This window comes from Artemia franciscana, chromosome 10 (genome assembly GCF_032884065.1).
Source record: "Artemia franciscana chromosome 10, ASM3288406v1, whole genome shotgun sequence".
NCBI classification, from domain to species: domain Eukaryota; kingdom Metazoa; phylum Arthropoda; class Branchiopoda; order Anostraca; family Artemiidae; genus Artemia; species Artemia franciscana.
The window spans coordinates 41,736,596-41,756,003 of NC_088872.1; the positions used below are offsets into that span (position 1 = coordinate 41,736,596).

The 19,408-nt window shown below is 36.3% G+C and overlaps 1 protein-coding gene across 1 annotated transcript in view; it reads right to left on the reverse strand.

The window, feature by feature from the left end:
- LOC136032205 (neuralized-like protein 4) overlaps positions 1–14,567 on the reverse strand; it is a 74,345-nt gene extending 59,778 nt beyond the window's left edge. The window contains exons 1-3 of the mRNA XM_065712412.1: positions 14,415–14,567; positions 9,552–9,734; positions 1,383–1,605 (exon numbers count right to left, since the gene is read on the reverse strand). Coding sequence (XP_065568484.1) covers positions 1,383–1,605; positions 9,552–9,675 — 347 coding nt within the window. The 5' untranslated portion in view covers positions 9,676–9,734; positions 14,415–14,567. The remainder of the gene's footprint in view (positions 1–1,382; positions 1,606–9,551; positions 9,735–14,414) is intronic.
- Between the last annotated feature and the right edge of the window lie 4,841 nt (positions 14,568–19,408).

The window sequence follows — 19,408 nt, forward strand, 5'->3', positions numbered from 1 at the left end:
AAATTACTTTCTGACTTCAAACCGTCCAAATGCTTTACACCCCCCCCTTATGTGCAAATATATATCCTAAATTATATATTTCCCATCTATTCTTTCACTTGTCTTTGTCTTTTCCCGCGCTAAACTGAAAGAAACTAACACAGAAACCGCTTTGTTCTCGAGTTTTACACAGCGTAAACTTGAGTGAGTGGAGTATAATACACAAATACCAAAATTCCTTCACCCTATGGAAAAAAAACATTAAAAAACTCAAATAAAATTCTCAAATTTGGAAAGCCTTATTTTCCACAAAGGGGGAGGGAGTGTTTTCCGCGGAACGGACTTTCTGAGGGGGGGGGAGGTATTTTCCGGGGGATAAACACTTAGAACCGCAGAAATAACTTACACATTGATTTACGAATGACTTAAACAACAAGAACTTTTCTTTTATATCAATCGGTAGAGGAAAATGCGCTTATTATCATACCCGAAATCGGCATCATTATCACCCAGCAAAATGGCTCAAACTAGAAGCGAAACGAAAACAATTGAGGCATAGGGGGCAGATATTAGGCGAGAAATATGAGGGATAAAAAAACAGCGAGTTTGGCGAACAGAAGTGTCGATAGGGGAAGAGGTAGCTAAGGTATGAGATGCCATCAACGGTCATAGTAATTGAGATACCAAGGGATATAGCCTGTGATAATCAATCGGCAATGCAAATAAAAAGAAAATTTATGTGTTTTTCTGAATTGAATTCTAAGCCGAGATTATAGTACTTATTAGATAAGCGGGAAAAGATTTCAGAAATACTGTCAGTAGTCTTACTTTGGTTGAGGATATCATGAGCAAATGAGATAAAATATGTGCAGCCAAAACTGTCTTCTTAAACTGGTCGATTATATCCTGCATAATATCCGGTACATAAGAACTTTGGCACCCGGTAAGAAAATGGGATCTTATAAAAGATTTATTGTAAGGGATTTTATGAAGACCTTTCATAAATTAAAAAAAAAATCTCATGAGTTAGTTTCTTCTGACATTGTTTAGATCCAAACTTACCAAGTTTAACAGGTAATGCACCGATATGTACATAATCCATCAAGCCTTATAAGTAGGGAACTACTGAAGGTAGTCTGAATAAACTTTCCAGGGTCATAATTTGGACTATAGGTTCATCCAAAAGAGCTGCATTATACAACACAATAACTTTTCAAAAATGAAAATTCGTTATTTCCAAGAGATGGAGTGAGCCAAGGGTTTCCCCTTCCCAAAGTAGGTCCACGTGAACTCCTCCCAACTACCCTATTAATATGGGCTTACACGAATCTATTTTTAAGTAAATGGAGGCAAAGATTTGCTCATAAATAAATAAACGAAATAAAAAAATCAGAAATATATACCGTCCATAATTGGTGATTGCATATCCAAAATCCAATGGTGTGTTTCTTCTCAAGGACATATTTTTCTCGTCTCTATTATCTGGATCAGCAATCGTGACACGTACTGCCATACCATAGAGATCGACAACACCCCACACTCGTGCAGGGACCTTCTTTGATGCAACTCCTTGGTCAACATCATTTATATAATAGTGGAGTTCAGCATTGGATTTTCTTATAATTCCTGAAAAAAAGAAGTTGAAATGTAGAAGTGCACAGGAAAATTAGAATAAAGAAAAAACCAAAGAGATTACTGCAAAACGCTTATTTTCAAGAAAATAGCCATTTTTTCTGTAGGGGGATCTGCCCCTCCCTCTTTCATAATCTGATATTTATTTACGGGATGGACTTATGAAATGGTCTTTTCCAAAATAAGAAGTTCCTTAAAATACACTTCTGCACTAACTAGTCCATTATTACACGTGAACAAAGGTGTTGAGATAAATGTGCGAAGGATTCCATAGCTTTGTTCAGATTTATATATTATATGGAGGATTAAGATCGATTACTCATCACCATTTATAAGTTAGGAAAAATTCAAAAAGTAAGATATGCTTTCAACACTTAGGATTACAGAATTATGATAAACGCATGCTTATCCTGATTCTGGTGAAATTTCAGTTTTTAACAACCTACACCATCTTCCTAGATCATCAACACGCCCTCAAATTACCATATGGCGAGCAAGCACATATAGATTTGATAAGCTGAGGCTCTTAAGTGGTCTCATAGTAGCATCGGGATAGACCTTTCATAACTTTACCTAACCATAACCGTGACAACAAACAACGCTTCAAGTTCGCCTTGAAACGTTGCACCCCTTGGGGAATCATGGCCATTTGACGACACAAACATTGCACGGTATTTTGATCCATAGAACACATCAGTGTTTTGCTATTTTTTTTTCGTTTTTTAGGGATGGATAAACTCTTCCTAGCTATTTTATTATTATTGGTTCACTCTCCGCCATAGTACAATATTTAGAGGTAAGAACGATAAAAGAATATAGGATGGATAGGAGTGCCGCTAGTGATGCTAAAAGTAAAGATCAGCATCTACTAGCGTCTAGAATTACTTACAAGGTAAACTACAGGAATGGTAACTATCTCCCTGGTGTTTATGACGTTGGTACACTCCATACACTCCAAGATGATAATTTGGTAGGAACTCTTCAAGAACAGTTGGATATGAAACTGTAAAGTCTAGAACTTGACAACGTAAAAGATGGATGGAATAACTTTAGGAAAATTGTTTGCAAAGTAGCGGAAGACATTTTAGAGACAAAACTTAGATAAGATCCTAATTTTCATTTTTATGTCCTATATTTCCTTGCCGTGTGACGTCCGCTTATAGCTGTGTGCTATTATGGCAACGAAGAATATATATATGCTAGAACTATTAGCAAATTTACTTCAAATTTGGTAGAAGAAAGAAGGGGTTTGTAATAAAAGTTTTGAGTGATAGTTCTTACGAAAATAAGAACAAAGAAGGGGAATCGAGAAGGTTCAATTAGCGATAATGAAAGTGTTACGGAGAGATGGGAAATTTTTTTGAAAATCGGTTAAACATCAATGAAATATAGGAAAGAATGAGGAAAAGAACAGAAACAATTTCGACAATTTAGATGCAAAGAAATATTTTATTTTAAAAGCAGAGAGTTAGTGACGATACCAAAGGGATTGAAGAATATTAAGGGATCCAGTAATGATAGCATGGTAAATGAATTTTGAAATATGACAGTTACGGATTTCGAGGTAATATACAGTCGAAGACGATGACTTTCTGAATAGGAGAAGTACCTACTAATTTTAGGAAAACTTTAATGAAACACCTTCATCAGACGCAATGTTGTGTGATAGTTGGAGAGGTATAAAGCTTATGCCAGCCCCGTGCAAACTATTGGCTTCTATTACATTGCACCGGTACAAGACGCACTAGATACCTATTTGCCAGAAGAGCAGCATAGTTTTAAAGCCGATAGATCGTGCTCTGACATAATTTTCATAATTAGAATGCTTGTCGAAAAATCAAAGGAATGGAACAAGAAGCTGTATCTACTATTTATTGAAATCGAAAAGATATTTGAATCAGTTGACCGAGAATGCTTGCGGAGAGTCTTCAAGGATTATGACGTGCCAGAAAAACTGGTGACCATGATAATACCACTGTATGAAGATGCTGAGTGCTGTACTAAGACCAAGAATGGCACAACCAGATTTTTCAAGACAATGTCTGGTGCATGGGCACCCATAAGGGGGAGAACAAGAGGCGGCACCGAACCCTCCTAATTGAATGATGCTGCCACTTTTTTACATTTTGTTTTGACATTTATATTATACAGCATTAGAAGTGCCAATTAGACCAGGTAACCCTTCTCCCTCTAAAATTTAGTTTATAAGCACATATGGTCTGGTGTCTCTCAAGGATATGTACTTTCCCCATTTCTTTTTGTAGCTATAATGGATTACATATTAAAACAGAATCTGGATATGGCGTAGAAGCAGGCAATAAGTAACATTTCGATTTAGATTTCATGGATAGCGTAGTCTGGCTTTAGATCCTAAGCAGAAGGTACCATCAGCTATTTGAAGCAAATGCATATAATGCAGAAAATGCCAGGCTAACCATTAATATAAAGAAATAAAACGATCCAAATGGAAATTCAAGGCCAAACAAAATACTGAAAAACACACAAAGTGAATATTTCGAGAAGATAACTGCCTCTCTTCATCAGCGCGAACAAAAACAAACATTCATGGAAAATGCGGAAGAAAAAACCAAAAAAACAAACGCCAAAAGTCAATGTGAAAAAAAAGAAACCAATGAAAAACCAAAATTAAAATATAAATAAAATTCAATAGCAGCCAAATATTGTCAGAATTAAAAAAAAATACCTAACAACCATAAAGCAAGTCATTCACCAATATCCATGATTTGCACAAAATCCAAAAATTAGAGCTAAAAAAATGGAAAAATTAGAAAAATTAGACTCGATAGTAGCTCTAATTTTTCGCAAAGACTTAACTTCCTATTCTTCCAAACTTTTTCCAACTGTAAAAAAACACCCTGAGCCTTGGCTTTTCTACTTTTAAGATCTTCACTGCACCCTCCGTCTTTAATAATAATTACATAAAAAAACTAGTTTTTTAACTGAAAGTAAGGAGCGACATTAAAACTTAAAACGAACAGAAATTACTCCATATATGAAATGGGTTGTCCCCTCCGATATCCCTCGCTCTTTACGCTAAAGCTTTTAATTGTTTTAAAAAGCAAAATTGTGGCAAAGAGTCAAACTTTAGCGTAAAGAGCGAGGGATTGCGGAGGGGACAACCCATTTCATATACGGAGTAATTTCTGTTCGTTTTAAGTTTTAATGTCGCTCCTTACTTTCAGTTAAAAAAACTAGTTTTTTTATGTAATTTCTGAACGTTTTTGAATTAATACATTTTTGATTTTGGCTCTCCACACATAAATTATTAAATGAAACTTGCATTTAATTCCTTTTTTGGCTAAATGGCTTTCTGTTAGTTTTGATCAGACGATTTTGAGAAATAAGGGGTGGGGAAAGCCTAGTTTTTTTCGGTTTTAGTAAAAAATATACGTAGCTTAAGAATTAGCTTACGTAATATTCTTAAATTTTTATTATGTATATGAGGGGGTTTGTCCCCTCCTAGCTACCTCGCTCTTTACACTAAATCTTAAGTTTTGTCCCAATTCTTTAAGAATGACCACTGAATCCGAATGGCCGTAGAATAAATAGTTGAAATTACTAAAAATACTGTAGCATAAAGCGCGAGGTATTTATCTCCTCCTAAATACCTCGCTCTTTATCCTAAAGTATTTTTAGAACCCCTTATATGCGTAATAATCTCTGTTCGTTTTAAGTTTCAATGCTACTCCTTACTTTCAATTGAAAAAACTTTTCCATGTTTATTTTTCATTGTTTTTTTTTTAGTAATTTTAGAAAATCCTGCGCCCTTTTCATTGAATTTCTGTTCCCCCATGATATATTTCTCCAAGGAAAGATCCTACCACATAGCTCCCCTTCCCTCAACCCTACCCCCAAAACAAAAAAAAAATCCCCTGAAAACGCTGTACACTTCCCAATAATCATTATTATATGTAAACACTGGCCGAAGTTTGTAACTTGCAGCCCCTCCCCCAGGGACTGTAGGGGAGTAAGTCATTCCCAAAGACATAGTTATTATGGTTTTTGACTATGCAAAACAAAATGGCTATCTCAAAATTTTGATCCTTTGACTTTTGAGAAAAAATGAGCGTGGGAGGGGGCCTAGGTGCCCTCCAATTTTTTTGGTCGCTTAAAAATGACACTAGAACTTTTCATTTCCGTTAGAATGAGCCCTCTTTTTCGACATTCTAGGACCACTTGGTCAATACGATGACCCCTGGGGAAAAGAAAAAAAAACAAACAAACAAATAAACACGCACCCGTGATTTGTCTTCTGGCAAAAAATACGAAATTCCACATTTTTGTAGATAGGAGCTTGAAACTTCTGCAGTAGGGTTCTCTGGTACGCTGAATCTGATGATGTGATTTTCCTTAAGATTCTATGACTTTTAGGGGGTTGTTTTCTCCTATTTTTTAAAATAAGGAAAATTTTCTCAGGCTCGTAACTTTTGATTCGTAATACTAAAATTGATTAAACATATATATTTAAAATCAGTATTAAAATGAAATTCTTTTGATGTAGCTGTTGATATCAAAACCCCATTTTTTAGAGTTTTGGTTGCTATTGAGCCGGGTCGCTCCTTAATACAGTTTGTTACCACTAACTGTTTGATACCACTTAGGTAGGTGAATCTGTCCATTAGATCAATCTTCTTGCTACCCAGCATTACGTTTTCATCTTCACTTATTCCAAGTCTTAGCAACTTAGTCTTATTAATGATCAGTTTTAAACCTATGCTCGCACCCTGAACTCGCGAAACCTCTAATTGTTCATTCATTTTGCTAACACCTTCATCTAGGATGCTAAAATCATCAGCATAATCTAAGTCTAGGAAGGTTTTACTTTCCCAATTGATTCCATGTTCTCTCACTGCCTTTGCTGTGCTCCTTATGACAAAGTCCATCGAAATTATCCATGTGAACAGGGACAGAATGTGACCCTATTTAAATCCTGATCTAAGAGAAAACCAGTTACTAAAGTCTTTCTTACCATAATTGCAATAAAATTATTCTTGTAAATAACCCTAATTATTTCAATCTATTTATCTGGCACACCATGCAAGTATTAGACCTTTGCTTAAAGTTATTCTATTAGCTGGATCAAACCGATGCTCACAATCTATAAAAATGAGGACTAAATAGGTTTGATGACTCACTCAATTATCAATTATCAATCTAAGAGTGAAAATTTGATCGACACATCTTTTACCTTGCTAAAACCATAATGTTATTTTCTTAGAACTTTATCCGCAGCTTCTGTAAGTCTAAAAAGTATCATCATACTAATAAATTTGCTTCCTACAGAAACTAAGCTAATACCTCTACCACAATCACTCTTACCATCTTTCTCATAGTGGGTTTTAATAAAAAGTTTTCCTTAATTAGCTAAGCACTTCTCCTTTTTCAAAAATCATATTCATAATTTTCAGAAATCTATCTCTAACTTCATAACAACCATACTTGAAAAAAAAACTCGTTTACCATAGTACCATTACCTGGGCCTTAATAATTTTTAAATATTTATAGTAGCCTACTTCACAAATTCGTCCTCTTTACTTATCACTGATTGTGGCTCTGTTCTTAATATTTAACTGCAACAAGTCCAGATTGACTATTTCCTTTCAATTTATTAACCTGCCAGTATTTTATTTTACAATTACGCCATCTGGCTGCATCTTCCAGATATTCAGCAATCTTATCCATAGCCTCCATTTCTCAGCTCCTTAATTCATATTTTTGGGCTTTCTTCACTTCCTTTACATTCATTTCATTTTCATGTAATCTATCAGTCAAATAATTCCTGTACAATCTCCTCTTTCTCTTTATTAAAGCATAAAGCATATTCACTAATGTTCCTAACTGTTTTTTTTTTCCACAAGACAATATCAGCAACTTCACAAACTATTTTCCTAAAATTATTCCGACCATCTTCTACACTGTCAAATTTTCGACTGTCCAGTTTAGTTTTTAACAGCTCCTGGAAATTTCCTTTTATATTTTCATTTTGGATCCATCAGCCCATAACTGTTCCTATCAGCCTAATAACTGTAAATGTTCCTGGAAGGTAATTACGCTTCCTATATCGCAGCTTTCGATTGACCGAAGACCATAATAGATGGTGATCTGTACTTTTAATACCAATAACATCACTTCTATGTACCCTAGTATCTTATATCGATCCTGCCAATCTTCGGTTTACAATAACAATCAATAAGGTTAGCTGTCTTACTATAATGTGAATACCATGTTAACTTATGACCAAATACCTGTTTCTACCAAACAGAGAGTTAAAACCCCTTGTAAAAATACCTTATTTCTACCTAAGATCCTATATATTTTTTCCTATATCTGTAAGTAAGATGCATTTGAGTTACTACCATTTCCATTAATTGGTTCAACAAGGGAATATACTACTATAACTGATACCCTGCAATTTTTAGTCATAATAAGAGCAACTAGGATTCTATCATTAATGCCTCCTAACCCTAAATTTGACTTAGCAGGTTCTCTATTCATCACGGGCCCTGTTCCCTGCCTAACCACCCTATCTTTCTCACCTGAGTAAATAAACTATATATCACGTAATTCCATTTTTATTCTACCCTTGGGATGTGATTTTCTGAAACTCCTAATAAGTTCAGTTTAAAAAGTCTAAATCTGTCAGCCAGAATATCGATATGAAAGTTGTTTTTTAACGTTGTTATGTTCCATGTTGCGATTTTAATATCATTTAAATCATTGAAATTATTATGGTCCCAAGAAAAGCAGTGGTCCCAGAACCAATACAGCATGGGGACTAACACATCTTTTTAAGTATACAGGAAGAACATAGCCCGGTATAGAACCGGAACGCAAGAAGTCCCTGGGACCTCCAGATATATGGAGGCTTTGTGCAATCCCAGGCCCACCTTGGTCACAATATGGTTTTCGACACTTGTTGAGGCTCTTCTATTAACCAGAATTTAAATCCTGCACAAGCAATCTCAAGCCTATTACCTCCAACTATTTATATATTCATGCTTACAAACATTATACTACTACGGGTAGGCAACCCACAATAGGTAACTTAGCTAGGAAGAGATTCTTCAACCCAAAGAAGTCCACCAAAACACACCAAACCCAGAAGAATTAAACATTATTCAGAATCCAGTGCAAAAGCTTTGTCGTGTACTAGGCAATAATTTTCCCGAGGGGCGCCAATCCTCAAGGTCACCCAGCACCCCTTTGGAAAAACTCATGAAAGGTTGAACCTGATGCCACTCTGAGGCCACACAAGCAGGGTTTCCTTGTCAGAGATAGGAACGGAGAAAAGAGCTTATGAGGGAGCAGAGATCCTAGTCCATCTCACAGCACCGAAACGGCTTTAACTTTTTTTTACCCCGTCTATTCTTGTCAGGACATTCAATAGGGAAATAGTTTTTTCCTTTCATAAATAGTTTTCTTAATTCAGATTAAACCACTAATGAGTAACATTTGAGCTCCTCTAAACACTTCTAATAAAATTTTCAAAGATTATTTTCGTCCCATATATATTTTTATTTGAGAGAGAGTCAATTTTGAGGAGGTAATACATAGATATTTATTAGCCACACAGTATCCCAAAAGTGTTGGACCTGACAGAATCAGGACCCCCAACCACCGGGTAGGCCTTGCTTTACTCATATTAAAAGATTTTTGCGTTGGTGCTGTTCAACGTTGTTTTATGGTGCTGTTCTCTAACGTTGTAATCCAACCAATGGTTTATATTTTAATAGTTTCTAGAATTTCCTTCAAACCCCAACACCTCCTGACCACGTTAGAATTATCTACTTGAAGAAAATGCTATTGTAGAAGTTTCTATAATAAAAAGGATGTCCCTACTTTAGTATTTGGACAAACAATGGAAAGTCAATTTAAGGTATATCATTTTAATCTATATTGACAGAAGACAAAACAATTACCGATTATATCCCCTTCCTTCAGTTCATCCAAGTTCATCTGACCATACTCATGCCGTATACAGCGTCCATTAGTCAGAATACCATAGCCAGATATCATTATAGTCCCTGACCGGAGGTTCGTCATTGTGGCTGGAAGGCTGAGAGTTGAAGGATCGTGTGTCGTCACACCAACTTCGATACTCCCTGACCATTTGTCAACATGCAGCGTAATATAAAAACATAAATAAATAAAACAGTAAAACAACAACATTAAGACGGTACCCCAAATATTTCGCGGGAAACCTCCAAGATTATATAAAAAACAAACCATCAGTTTTTCTATTATGAAGAAAAGAAAAGAAGATAAAATAACACTATTGAAGTGAACTAAGGTGAAAGCTATTGTCAAGAATGTTGCATAAACAGTAAAATAAAAATTTGGTTACGTTTACACATAATACATTGTCACACATCGCGGTAATACATTTAACCAACAGGTCTCAAGTAGAGGAAATATAGTCAGTAACACCGGAATTCCACCACACTGTCACCAAATTTGCATATTAATATAAAAAAAATTGCCTGATTTAGTTTGACCATGTTCGTCGAAGGACAGAAAACGTTCTTCCTAAATAGGCGTGGAATTGCAAACTCCTCGCTCGCTGAAAAAAGTAAAGATGACATGTAAAGAACCTGGTTCAATATTCACGGCAGGTGTAACTATTCCAGGTCTAACTATTGATTGGGCTATTCCAGAATCACGGGCAAAGGCGTAACAGACAAAGCTAGAGATCTCTGCTTCACAATTACAGACTTTGCAAAAATAACTTTGAATTACAGACTTTGCAAACTGTTAGGAACACTCTAAGCCTTCAAGGGGAAGACTGAATATTTATGGAAACGGAAAAATTCTAGTTGATTGACATTGGCTATCTCGGAAAGGGGTTAGGTTAGGAAAATGAAACTTTCAGGGATGGGTCTAAAGGCTCAAGTATGTCCCGGGAAGGTATTTTGAAGTACCCACCTCCACTCCTTCTCCCTCTAGAGGGACCTGAAGTTTGCCTACATGACAGGTGATATTGAATGTTGACAAAACAACATTTTACCTTAATTTTCAGTTACCAGTTGCCTTTTCTCTGTCTTTAGTTTTGAAAATGCAATTCCTGTTATTTGAGAAAAATTCTGAGCCATATCAATGTTTTTTTTCAAAATTTAGGAAATGTATTTGCATATCTTTAAAACCTCATAAACTGGAATTGAGCAAAGTTGTGAAGCTAAAAACAATTTTATTGTACTTCATTCAAGCAGAAGATGTATTTTGCAAGGTTTCACTTTTATAACACACATATTTATAAAGGTTATCAAAGGTCAGGGCCCTCTAGAGGGAGAAGGAGTGGAGTTGGGTACTTCTAAATACCTTCCCGGGACATACTTTAGCCTTTAGACTTATCCCTGAAAGTTTCATTTTCATAACCTAACTCCTTTCCGAGATAGCCAAAAGTCCATCAACTAGCATTTTACCTATGGAAACATATTGTGCTGCTTTCAGACGCAGCGTACTAGTTTTGGCTAAGTAAAGAGCCAAGTGCCTCTCAATCATTGTTCTTTCTTTCCTATCCTTCGTACGGAAGGTGTCATCATAAACAGTTAGGAGGGCTCATCCCATCGTAAATTGGACGTTCTAGTGTCCTTTTCAAGGACCAAACGTGCCTTTTCAGAAGCCAGGATCGTTTCAACCTCTGTCAAGAAGGGGAATAGAGCTAAGCCTACAATTTCTATTTCATTGTCTGCACTTTATTTAACTTTATTCGACAACATAAATTTTTATCCGCCTGATTACTCGACAGGTTAGTACAATTTATCCAATAATAATTTGGTGAAAAGTAACAGCTATAGTCTTGCGTGTATATGCCTAATCGAGCCTCTGTGAGAGACTACATTCTTGTTATTCTCATCCATAACAGAATCTAAGTGATTTATTTTAAGTTTGGTAGAGATGAGCAGCCATGACTTTGATACACCTTTAGAACTTAACAAACGAAAATATAGAGAAAACGGGTATAATATTTCAAACAAAGCAGTGGACAAAAAAGGCAACAGACTGTAAATAAGAAAGAAATCCGAATATTTCGACTTCACATCTAGAAGCCTTTATCCACGAAAAAAAAAATGAATCAAGCTAAATTAAACACAATATACAAAGAAAAGGAAAAATGGAAAATAAAAAGAAAAGAAAGCAATAAATAAAACTCATTTCTTAATAACTTCCAATATTGGATATTGGACGTTATTAAGATGTGAGTTTTATTTTTGTTTTTCTTTTCTTTATATACTGTGTCTAATTTAGCTTCATTCATTTTTTTTTTTCTGTTGATAGAGGCTCCCAGACGAGAAGTCTAAATATTCACGTTTCTTTATTATTTAAAGGTCGTTACGTTTTTTGTATTTTGTTTTGTCCACTGTTTATTTTAAATTTTATACCCGTTATCTCAATATTTTCACTTGTTAAATTCAGTAAATGACACGACAGGGTCTAAGAAATTACATACATCTTCAGAGGGCATAAATCTAATTTGACAGACATTATCGATTGTGTTGCTCTACAACTGTGACCCATGGCTCATAGCTGTCGTAACATCTCTTGAGGTCCCAGCACCAATTACTTAATTCATTTTCTGAGATCCCAGAGTCTAGCTTACCATGGGATCGTAACTAAAGTAGTTTTGGAGGATAAAACTTCATAGTACAGAAAATATTTACGAAAGGAGAAGAATCAAAACATAATAAAATAAAAACCTTCCCATGAGAGTCCACGAAAAGGCAAAATCTCAAAACTGAAAATGAAATTCAAGACAACCAAAATATTTATAAAAGAAAACACATGTCGTATTGTAATATGATCATTGGCCACTAACTGAACAACAGTTAATAGTAGCTCTCGATTATTACGAATAATGCTGTTATACATTGATGCCTCCTGATTGTATTCAGACATTAAGTGCTTTATTTGGAAGTATGAAACACAACTCCATGGATACTGCGAGATAATCAAACAGTTCGTGGTAACGAACTGTAGTAAGGAGCGATCCGGCTCAATAGTAAACGTAACTCTAAAAAACGGAATTTTGATGCTAAAAGATACATCAAAAGAATTGGATTTTCATGTTTATTTTAAATATATAAGTTTTATCAAATTTAGTCTTTGTCATCAAAAGTTACGAGCCTGAAAAATTTGCCTTATTTTGGAAAAAAGGGGTAAACACCCCCTAAAAGTCATAGAATATTAAACGAAAATCACACCATCGCATTCAGCGTATCAGAGAACCCTACAGCAAAAATTTCAAGCTCCTATCTATAAAAATGTGGAATTTCGTATTTTTTGCCAGAAGACAGATCACGGGTGCGTGTTTATTTGTAGTTTTTTTTTTTCAATGGGTCATCGTATCGACCAAGTGGTCCTAGAATGTTGCAAGAGGGCTCAATTTAACGGAAACGAAAAGTTCTAGTGCCCTTTTAAAGTGACCAAAAAATTGAAGGGCACCTAGGCCCCCTCCCACGATCATTTTTTCCCAATGACAACGGATCAAAATTTTGAGATAGCCATTTTGTTCCGCATAGTCGAAAACCATAATAAATATGTCTTTGGGGATGACTTACTTCCCCACAGCTCCTGGGGGAGGGGCTGCAAGTTACAAACTTTGACCAGTGTTTACATACAGTAAGGGTTATTGGGAAGTGTACAGACGTTTTCAGGGGAATTTTCTTGGTCTGGGGGTGGGGTTGAGGGGAGAGGGCTATGTGCATGGGGGAAGAGAAATTCAATGAAAAGAGTGCGGGATTTTCTAGCATTACTATAAAAAAGCAATGAAAAAATAAACATGAAAAAGTTTTTTCAATTGAAAGCAAGGAGTAGCATTAAAAATTAAAACGAACAGAGATTATTACACATATGAGGGGTTCTAAAATACTTTAGCATAAAGAGCGAGGTATTTAGGAGGAGATAAATACCTCGCTCTTTATGCTAAGGAATTTTTAGTAATTTCAACTATTTATTCTGCGGCCTTTCTAATTCAGGGATCATTCTTAAAGAATTGGGACAAAACTTAAGATTTAGCGTAAAGAGCGAGGTATTAACGAGGGGACAAACCCCCTCTTATATATAATAAAAAAATAAGAATATAAAAGTATGTTACGTAATTTAATTCTTAAGTTATGTATATTTTTTACTAATAAAAACGTTCGTTAAAAATTAAAAGTTCTAGTTGCCTTTTTAAGTAACCGAAAAATTGGAGGGCAACTAGGTCTCCTTTCCCACCCCTTATTTCTCATAATCGTCTGATCAAAACTAGGAGAAAGCCATTTAGCCAAAAAAGAGAATTAATATGCAAATTTCATTTTAATGATTTATGTGCGGAGAGCCAAAATCAAACATGCATTTATTCAAAAACATTCAGAAATTAAATAAAAAAAAAAGTTTTTTAACTGAAAGTAAGGAGCGACATTAAAACTTAAAACGAACAGAAATTACTCCGTATATGAAATGGGTTGTCCCCTCCGCAATCCCTCGCCCTTTATGCTAAAGTTTGACTTTTTGCCACAGTTCTACTTTTTACAACAATTAAAAAGTTTAGCGTAAAGAGCGAGGCGTTGAGGAGGGGAAAACCCATTTCATATACGGAGTAATTTCTGTTTGTTTTAAGCTTTAATGTCGCTCCTTACTTTCAGTTAAAAAAAATAGTTTTTTTTTTTTTAATTTAATATTAATAAAGCTGAACCTTGATCGACAGCGTAATCGAATTAGAAAAGCACCAATAGAAAAAATGTCCATTACAACGCCAAAAACTGAAAATATGGTAAGCTAAAAGTCAGAATAAAGCAACTTACCAGCCTATCAATCCTTATTTCAAAAAGTTCATCATCCTTAAGTGGGTGATGAGTCATCACAATTTCATTACTGAATTCATCCGATGGTTTAAGCCTTTCACCAGTCCTTCTTTTGGCAGACAACTTGACAAGAGATCCGCAACGTGTATGGAATCTTAAAGTATCCCTCAATTTTGGTCCTTGACTAGTTGATGCTTCATGTACTTGATTGGAATCTGTGCTTGGTGGTACAAAAAAAGATGAGCATGTTGTTCCCTGTCAGTAACTATGGCTATTTGAGAGCATTTACCATAAAGATCAAGTACAACGTAGAGATTACCTGGAATATTAGAGGCCGCAACGCCTTGTGAGCAGCTATTAACATAGAAGACAAGGTCACCTTCTCGGGTACGCATGACTCCCACCCTATCACCTTCTTCTAGATTATCTAGATCAATCCCGTATGACTGTAAGACCGGTCTTCCATTATGGAGAACAGAGGAGCCTGAAATAATTAATTTATATTAACATAACATGAGGGCACGCTGGAAATTTTTCGGGTGGGGAGGGCGAACACCAAAAAGTAATAGTGGTGGAGGTAGGGTAGGGGAATACGTTTTTGGATAAAAGGTGGCAAGAACAAAAAAAATGTCACAATTTGTGACATACATTCACTGTGTTTTACTCCACAATGGGTGAAATTTTTTTTTCCCTGAGGGGAATTTATCGGCAAATTATATCGTATCGTATTAACACGCTACCGATACATCGGTGTCAGGACCCAAAAATCCATATCGGTGGGGCCCTAATTTGTAGCATCAGAGGGAAACTTTATGCATCCAAATTGTATGATGCATATACTCCGTTTGTATGATTAATGTCTATTGTTGACTCTCGTTTTTTTTTTTTTTTTTTTTTTTGTATCACATTCTTTTTTTTTTTTATTTGTTTTCCGTTTTTTTTTTCAAGTTTTTACTCCACTATTTATCTTTTTGATGTAAGTGGGTTAGAAATAAATATTATTAATTACATACAACATGTACAATACAAGCAATTCTTTACCTTCACCTCCATAATTATAATCAATCGTTACCTATACTGCCCATTTTGTGGTTGAATTAAAACTTAGCAATGTCAAAAAAAAAGAAAAAGAAGAGCAATAAGGATGGTACCTCTCTTGAGACAATATCAAACTAGACGTAACATTAACATCTGTACGGTTTCTATAGAGAGTGCTAAACGAGGATCCTAACAGCTTTAATACAGCTAAATCTGAATAGGGTGGGAAGAGTTCATTGGAAAGACTAAGAAAAACCGGAACTTCATGCAAACTGAAGTTCCCCCACAAGCTACCTGCTTCATCAAAGGGTGTAAAGAGTAAAGCTTTGCATAGACTGGGGCGTAGGAGGATAGTATGCAGCTGTCTTGCCCTAAGTCTTGTCAGTATTGAATCGTAGTTCAAGGTGAAATGGGTGTGGGATTCGCTGCCAAAATTGACCGTGCCCTATCCAACACGCACGAGTTCAAACGCAGCTCTGAATCATTTGAAAGACATGTTAGAATTTTTTCAAAATCAGAGTGCTCCTGAGGATATGCCTGTCTTTGTTATCCGTTCCTCAGCCGAAATTCCGTGTATTCCAGCAGTTGCTTACTCCAGGATAGCTTCTAAGCTTAACAGAATTCAACAGAATCTTTTGCAAGTTAATGAGAAAATGTCAACTTATGATCTGAATTTTCCCAGCCTCTCGAGCAGTGCTACTGGTAGTGATATAAGCAAAGCCACTGTTATTATCATGAATGTACCGCGTGATCTCAATAATGCATCTAAACGGAAGGAAAGAATTGACTGTATTTCTGGTCACTAGTGCATTGACACTGTGCGTGCCTCTGGTGATAAACTGATTGTGAAGATCGATAGCGTGGCCGCTGCTGACTTTTGCAAATCTGCGCGCTCGGTTTTTCGTGATTGTGAAGCAAAAGTGGTGGAGAATAAGTTTTTTGGTATAATGAAAGGCGTTGCACAAGATCTTGATTTTGCGCTTCTTAAAGCTTGCAGAAATGTTGGAGACGCTATGAGAATTGGGAGCTCAAATTGTGTGAAAATTACGTTCGAAGACGAAATTTCTCATTCCTTGGCCCTTAAATCTGGACTGAAGATAGGCTATGAACTATTCCGAGTGTATGAATATTGGAGAATTCCTTGGTGCTGCAGGAAATGTCAACCACCTGACCAACTTGCTGCAAAATGTCCCGATCAAAACTACAAATGCTCTCGGTGCTCTGGTCCTCATATGAACTCAAGTGACTCACCTTGCAGTAACACCCAAAAGTGTGCAAATTGTAGTGGGGATCATGTTGGTTACAGTTTTCGTTTCTCAAACTAAAGGCTCTTGCTAATTCCAAAGTTCCACGACCTTCTCACTTGCAATTATGAATGAGTATAAAGTCTCAATGTGCTCTTTCAACATCAATGGGACAAAGGAAAAAGTGTTAAGCCTTGATGAGAAACTAGCTAATCATGATGTTGTTCTCTTACAGGAACACCTGCCCCCAAGTTGCAGTGTAAACTTTCTAAGGCGGAGTTCTCAACATGCTGTTTTCAACACGAATGCCCGCCGTACCCGAGGCAGGCCTTCTGGTGGTCTTGCCTGTATAATTAAGCAATCTTTGCCTAGCTATTTGTCTCCTAGCTGCTACCAATCTTCTGAACACTTTCTTGCAATCCGGCTTGCAGATATGATCCTAATCAACACCTATTTGCCCCATGATAGAAGATTCTATCTATTCTTTCTTTTCCAGTTATGCGAATGTCTGCAACAAATTAAAGACTCTCATATCTGGTATCGAGTTTCTGGGATACAAGGGGTGCTTATAGGCAACTTAAACTGTGACTTCACCGTTTCCTCGACACTAAAGGAAGTGCTTTTTAAGTGTCTACCCTCAGCATTTAAGGTCCTAACGAAAGACCTCAGTTTTACATATATTCACTGTAGTAGTTCTGTCTCAAATTTGGACCACTGTATCTGCTATCATTCATTACAAACTTCAACAGTACATGTTGATAAAGAGGAGAGATATTACGATCATTTACCTCTGTATTTTGATATTACGGTTACTTCTGACGTATACTCGAACCAACCATCACTGTCGCATAAGTGGTTTGAAAAATGTGATTGGTCTAGAGCGAACATGCCTCTTTACCTTGCTACACTTGGAGCTTTACTGTCCACCGTACGTTTCCCTTTCCATCTTCTTTGCACAAATGCGTACCCCATTTTTGACAATGCTCGTGCTGATTTGTATCGCTATCGTGACATTATCTTATGTATAAAGCAATCTGAAGATGTGGCCGTCCCGCTGATCCGTGTCAGGAGGAATACCCAAAAACCAATTTGGAAGTGTGATCCTTTGCTGAAAAAAGTCAAGAATAAGGCCAAATTCTGGTTAAGAATCTGGTCTGCCTGTGGTTGACCTTCTCAGGGTACTGTGTTTGATCTAAAACAAAAGACGATACTCGAATATAAACGCGATCTTCGTGCCCATCGTTACTCCGGTAAAACTTTTCCGAAAAGTAACAGTGAGTGGCGAAAAGTGATACATTCTGCCCAGTTTCCAGATACAAGTTCTAGTGACATTATACCTCGTCCATCTTGGATCGAGCATTATTCAAAAATATTTTCGAAAGTTAATTATGCAGTGCATAAGCGTTTCTCAAGTTTGTTCGAAAAAAATTTGCCGCCACGTTTATGTCAGAGACATGTGGTTCCAGTTGAAAAGTGGGCTATTGCTAAAGGTGTTAAGGGCTTGAAATCAAAATCTTTGGATATTGATGGGATTAGTGTTTCGAATCTTGTTCCCAATTTTTTTTGAACCAATTTTTTATAGGCCCATAACGGTAACTTGTACTCTTAGCAAGCTTTTTGAACACCTCCTGCTACCTTATATCACTAAGCTTGCTCTAAATGAAGATAATCAATTTGGTTTTAGATCTGGGCTAGGCTGTCAGCCTGCTCACCGTGCTTTGACTTCTTTATTAAAAGATGCCCATCGCACTCGCCGCGTACTTTATTTTGCGAACCTAGACTTTTCTAAAGCGTTTGACAGTGTTTGTCATACTCAAACATGGACAACATTATGCCAGAGAGGAGTAAATCCGTCGGTAATTCACGTGCTTCGTTTTCGGTACTCCCATTGTTACCTTCGCCTTAAGTCATTAGATAATTCTTATTTTGGTCATATCCCTGTTCGTTGCGGTGTAAGAGAAGGGGGAGTTCTTTCGCCGTATATTTTTAATGCTTTTATTGGAAATGTATTATCAAAAATATCGACTACGTGCCTACTAGGACCATCTGATATCTCATATCTGGCTTATACGGATGACTTTCTTCTGATTAGTCAAACTGAGTCTAGTCTTGCCTGTTCAGTAAAGTCAGTTACTTCTACTTTCCACGATATTAGCCTGTACCTAAATATTGACAAGTGTGAGTTTCTTGTTTTCAACGGTAATAATTGTTCAGAATCACTATACTGTGGTGGTTTTAGCATTCCCCGTATTAAGTCATTTCGTTGGTTTGGTATATCAGTTTGCGATTCTATGAATGCTCTCCGGTCTCGTGCTGTTAAAGACATTAGTCATAAGCAGAGGCTCAGTTACTCTAAGATTGTTGTAAATCGTGGACACTATGGGAGAAGAGCGCTAACTTGGCTTTACTCAAATTTTTGTGATCATTCTGTACTCTTCTGTTCTGGTATTAGGCCACTTCTGTTGACTGGTGATCTAAAACGTATTCGCATAAATTATTAGCGGTACTGCAAATTTCTTTTATATCTACCTCGTTCTTACTGGAATACAAAACTGGTTAATAAGTATTGTGCGACAGATATTACTGGTACTTTCAAAAATTATCTGCCAAGCTAGCTATTGAAGCACTTTATAGGCTAGGATATTTTCATCGCCATATCTGTCTTTTTTCTGTATGTGATTAAATTTGTTTCTTGTTTTACTTTTACTGTTT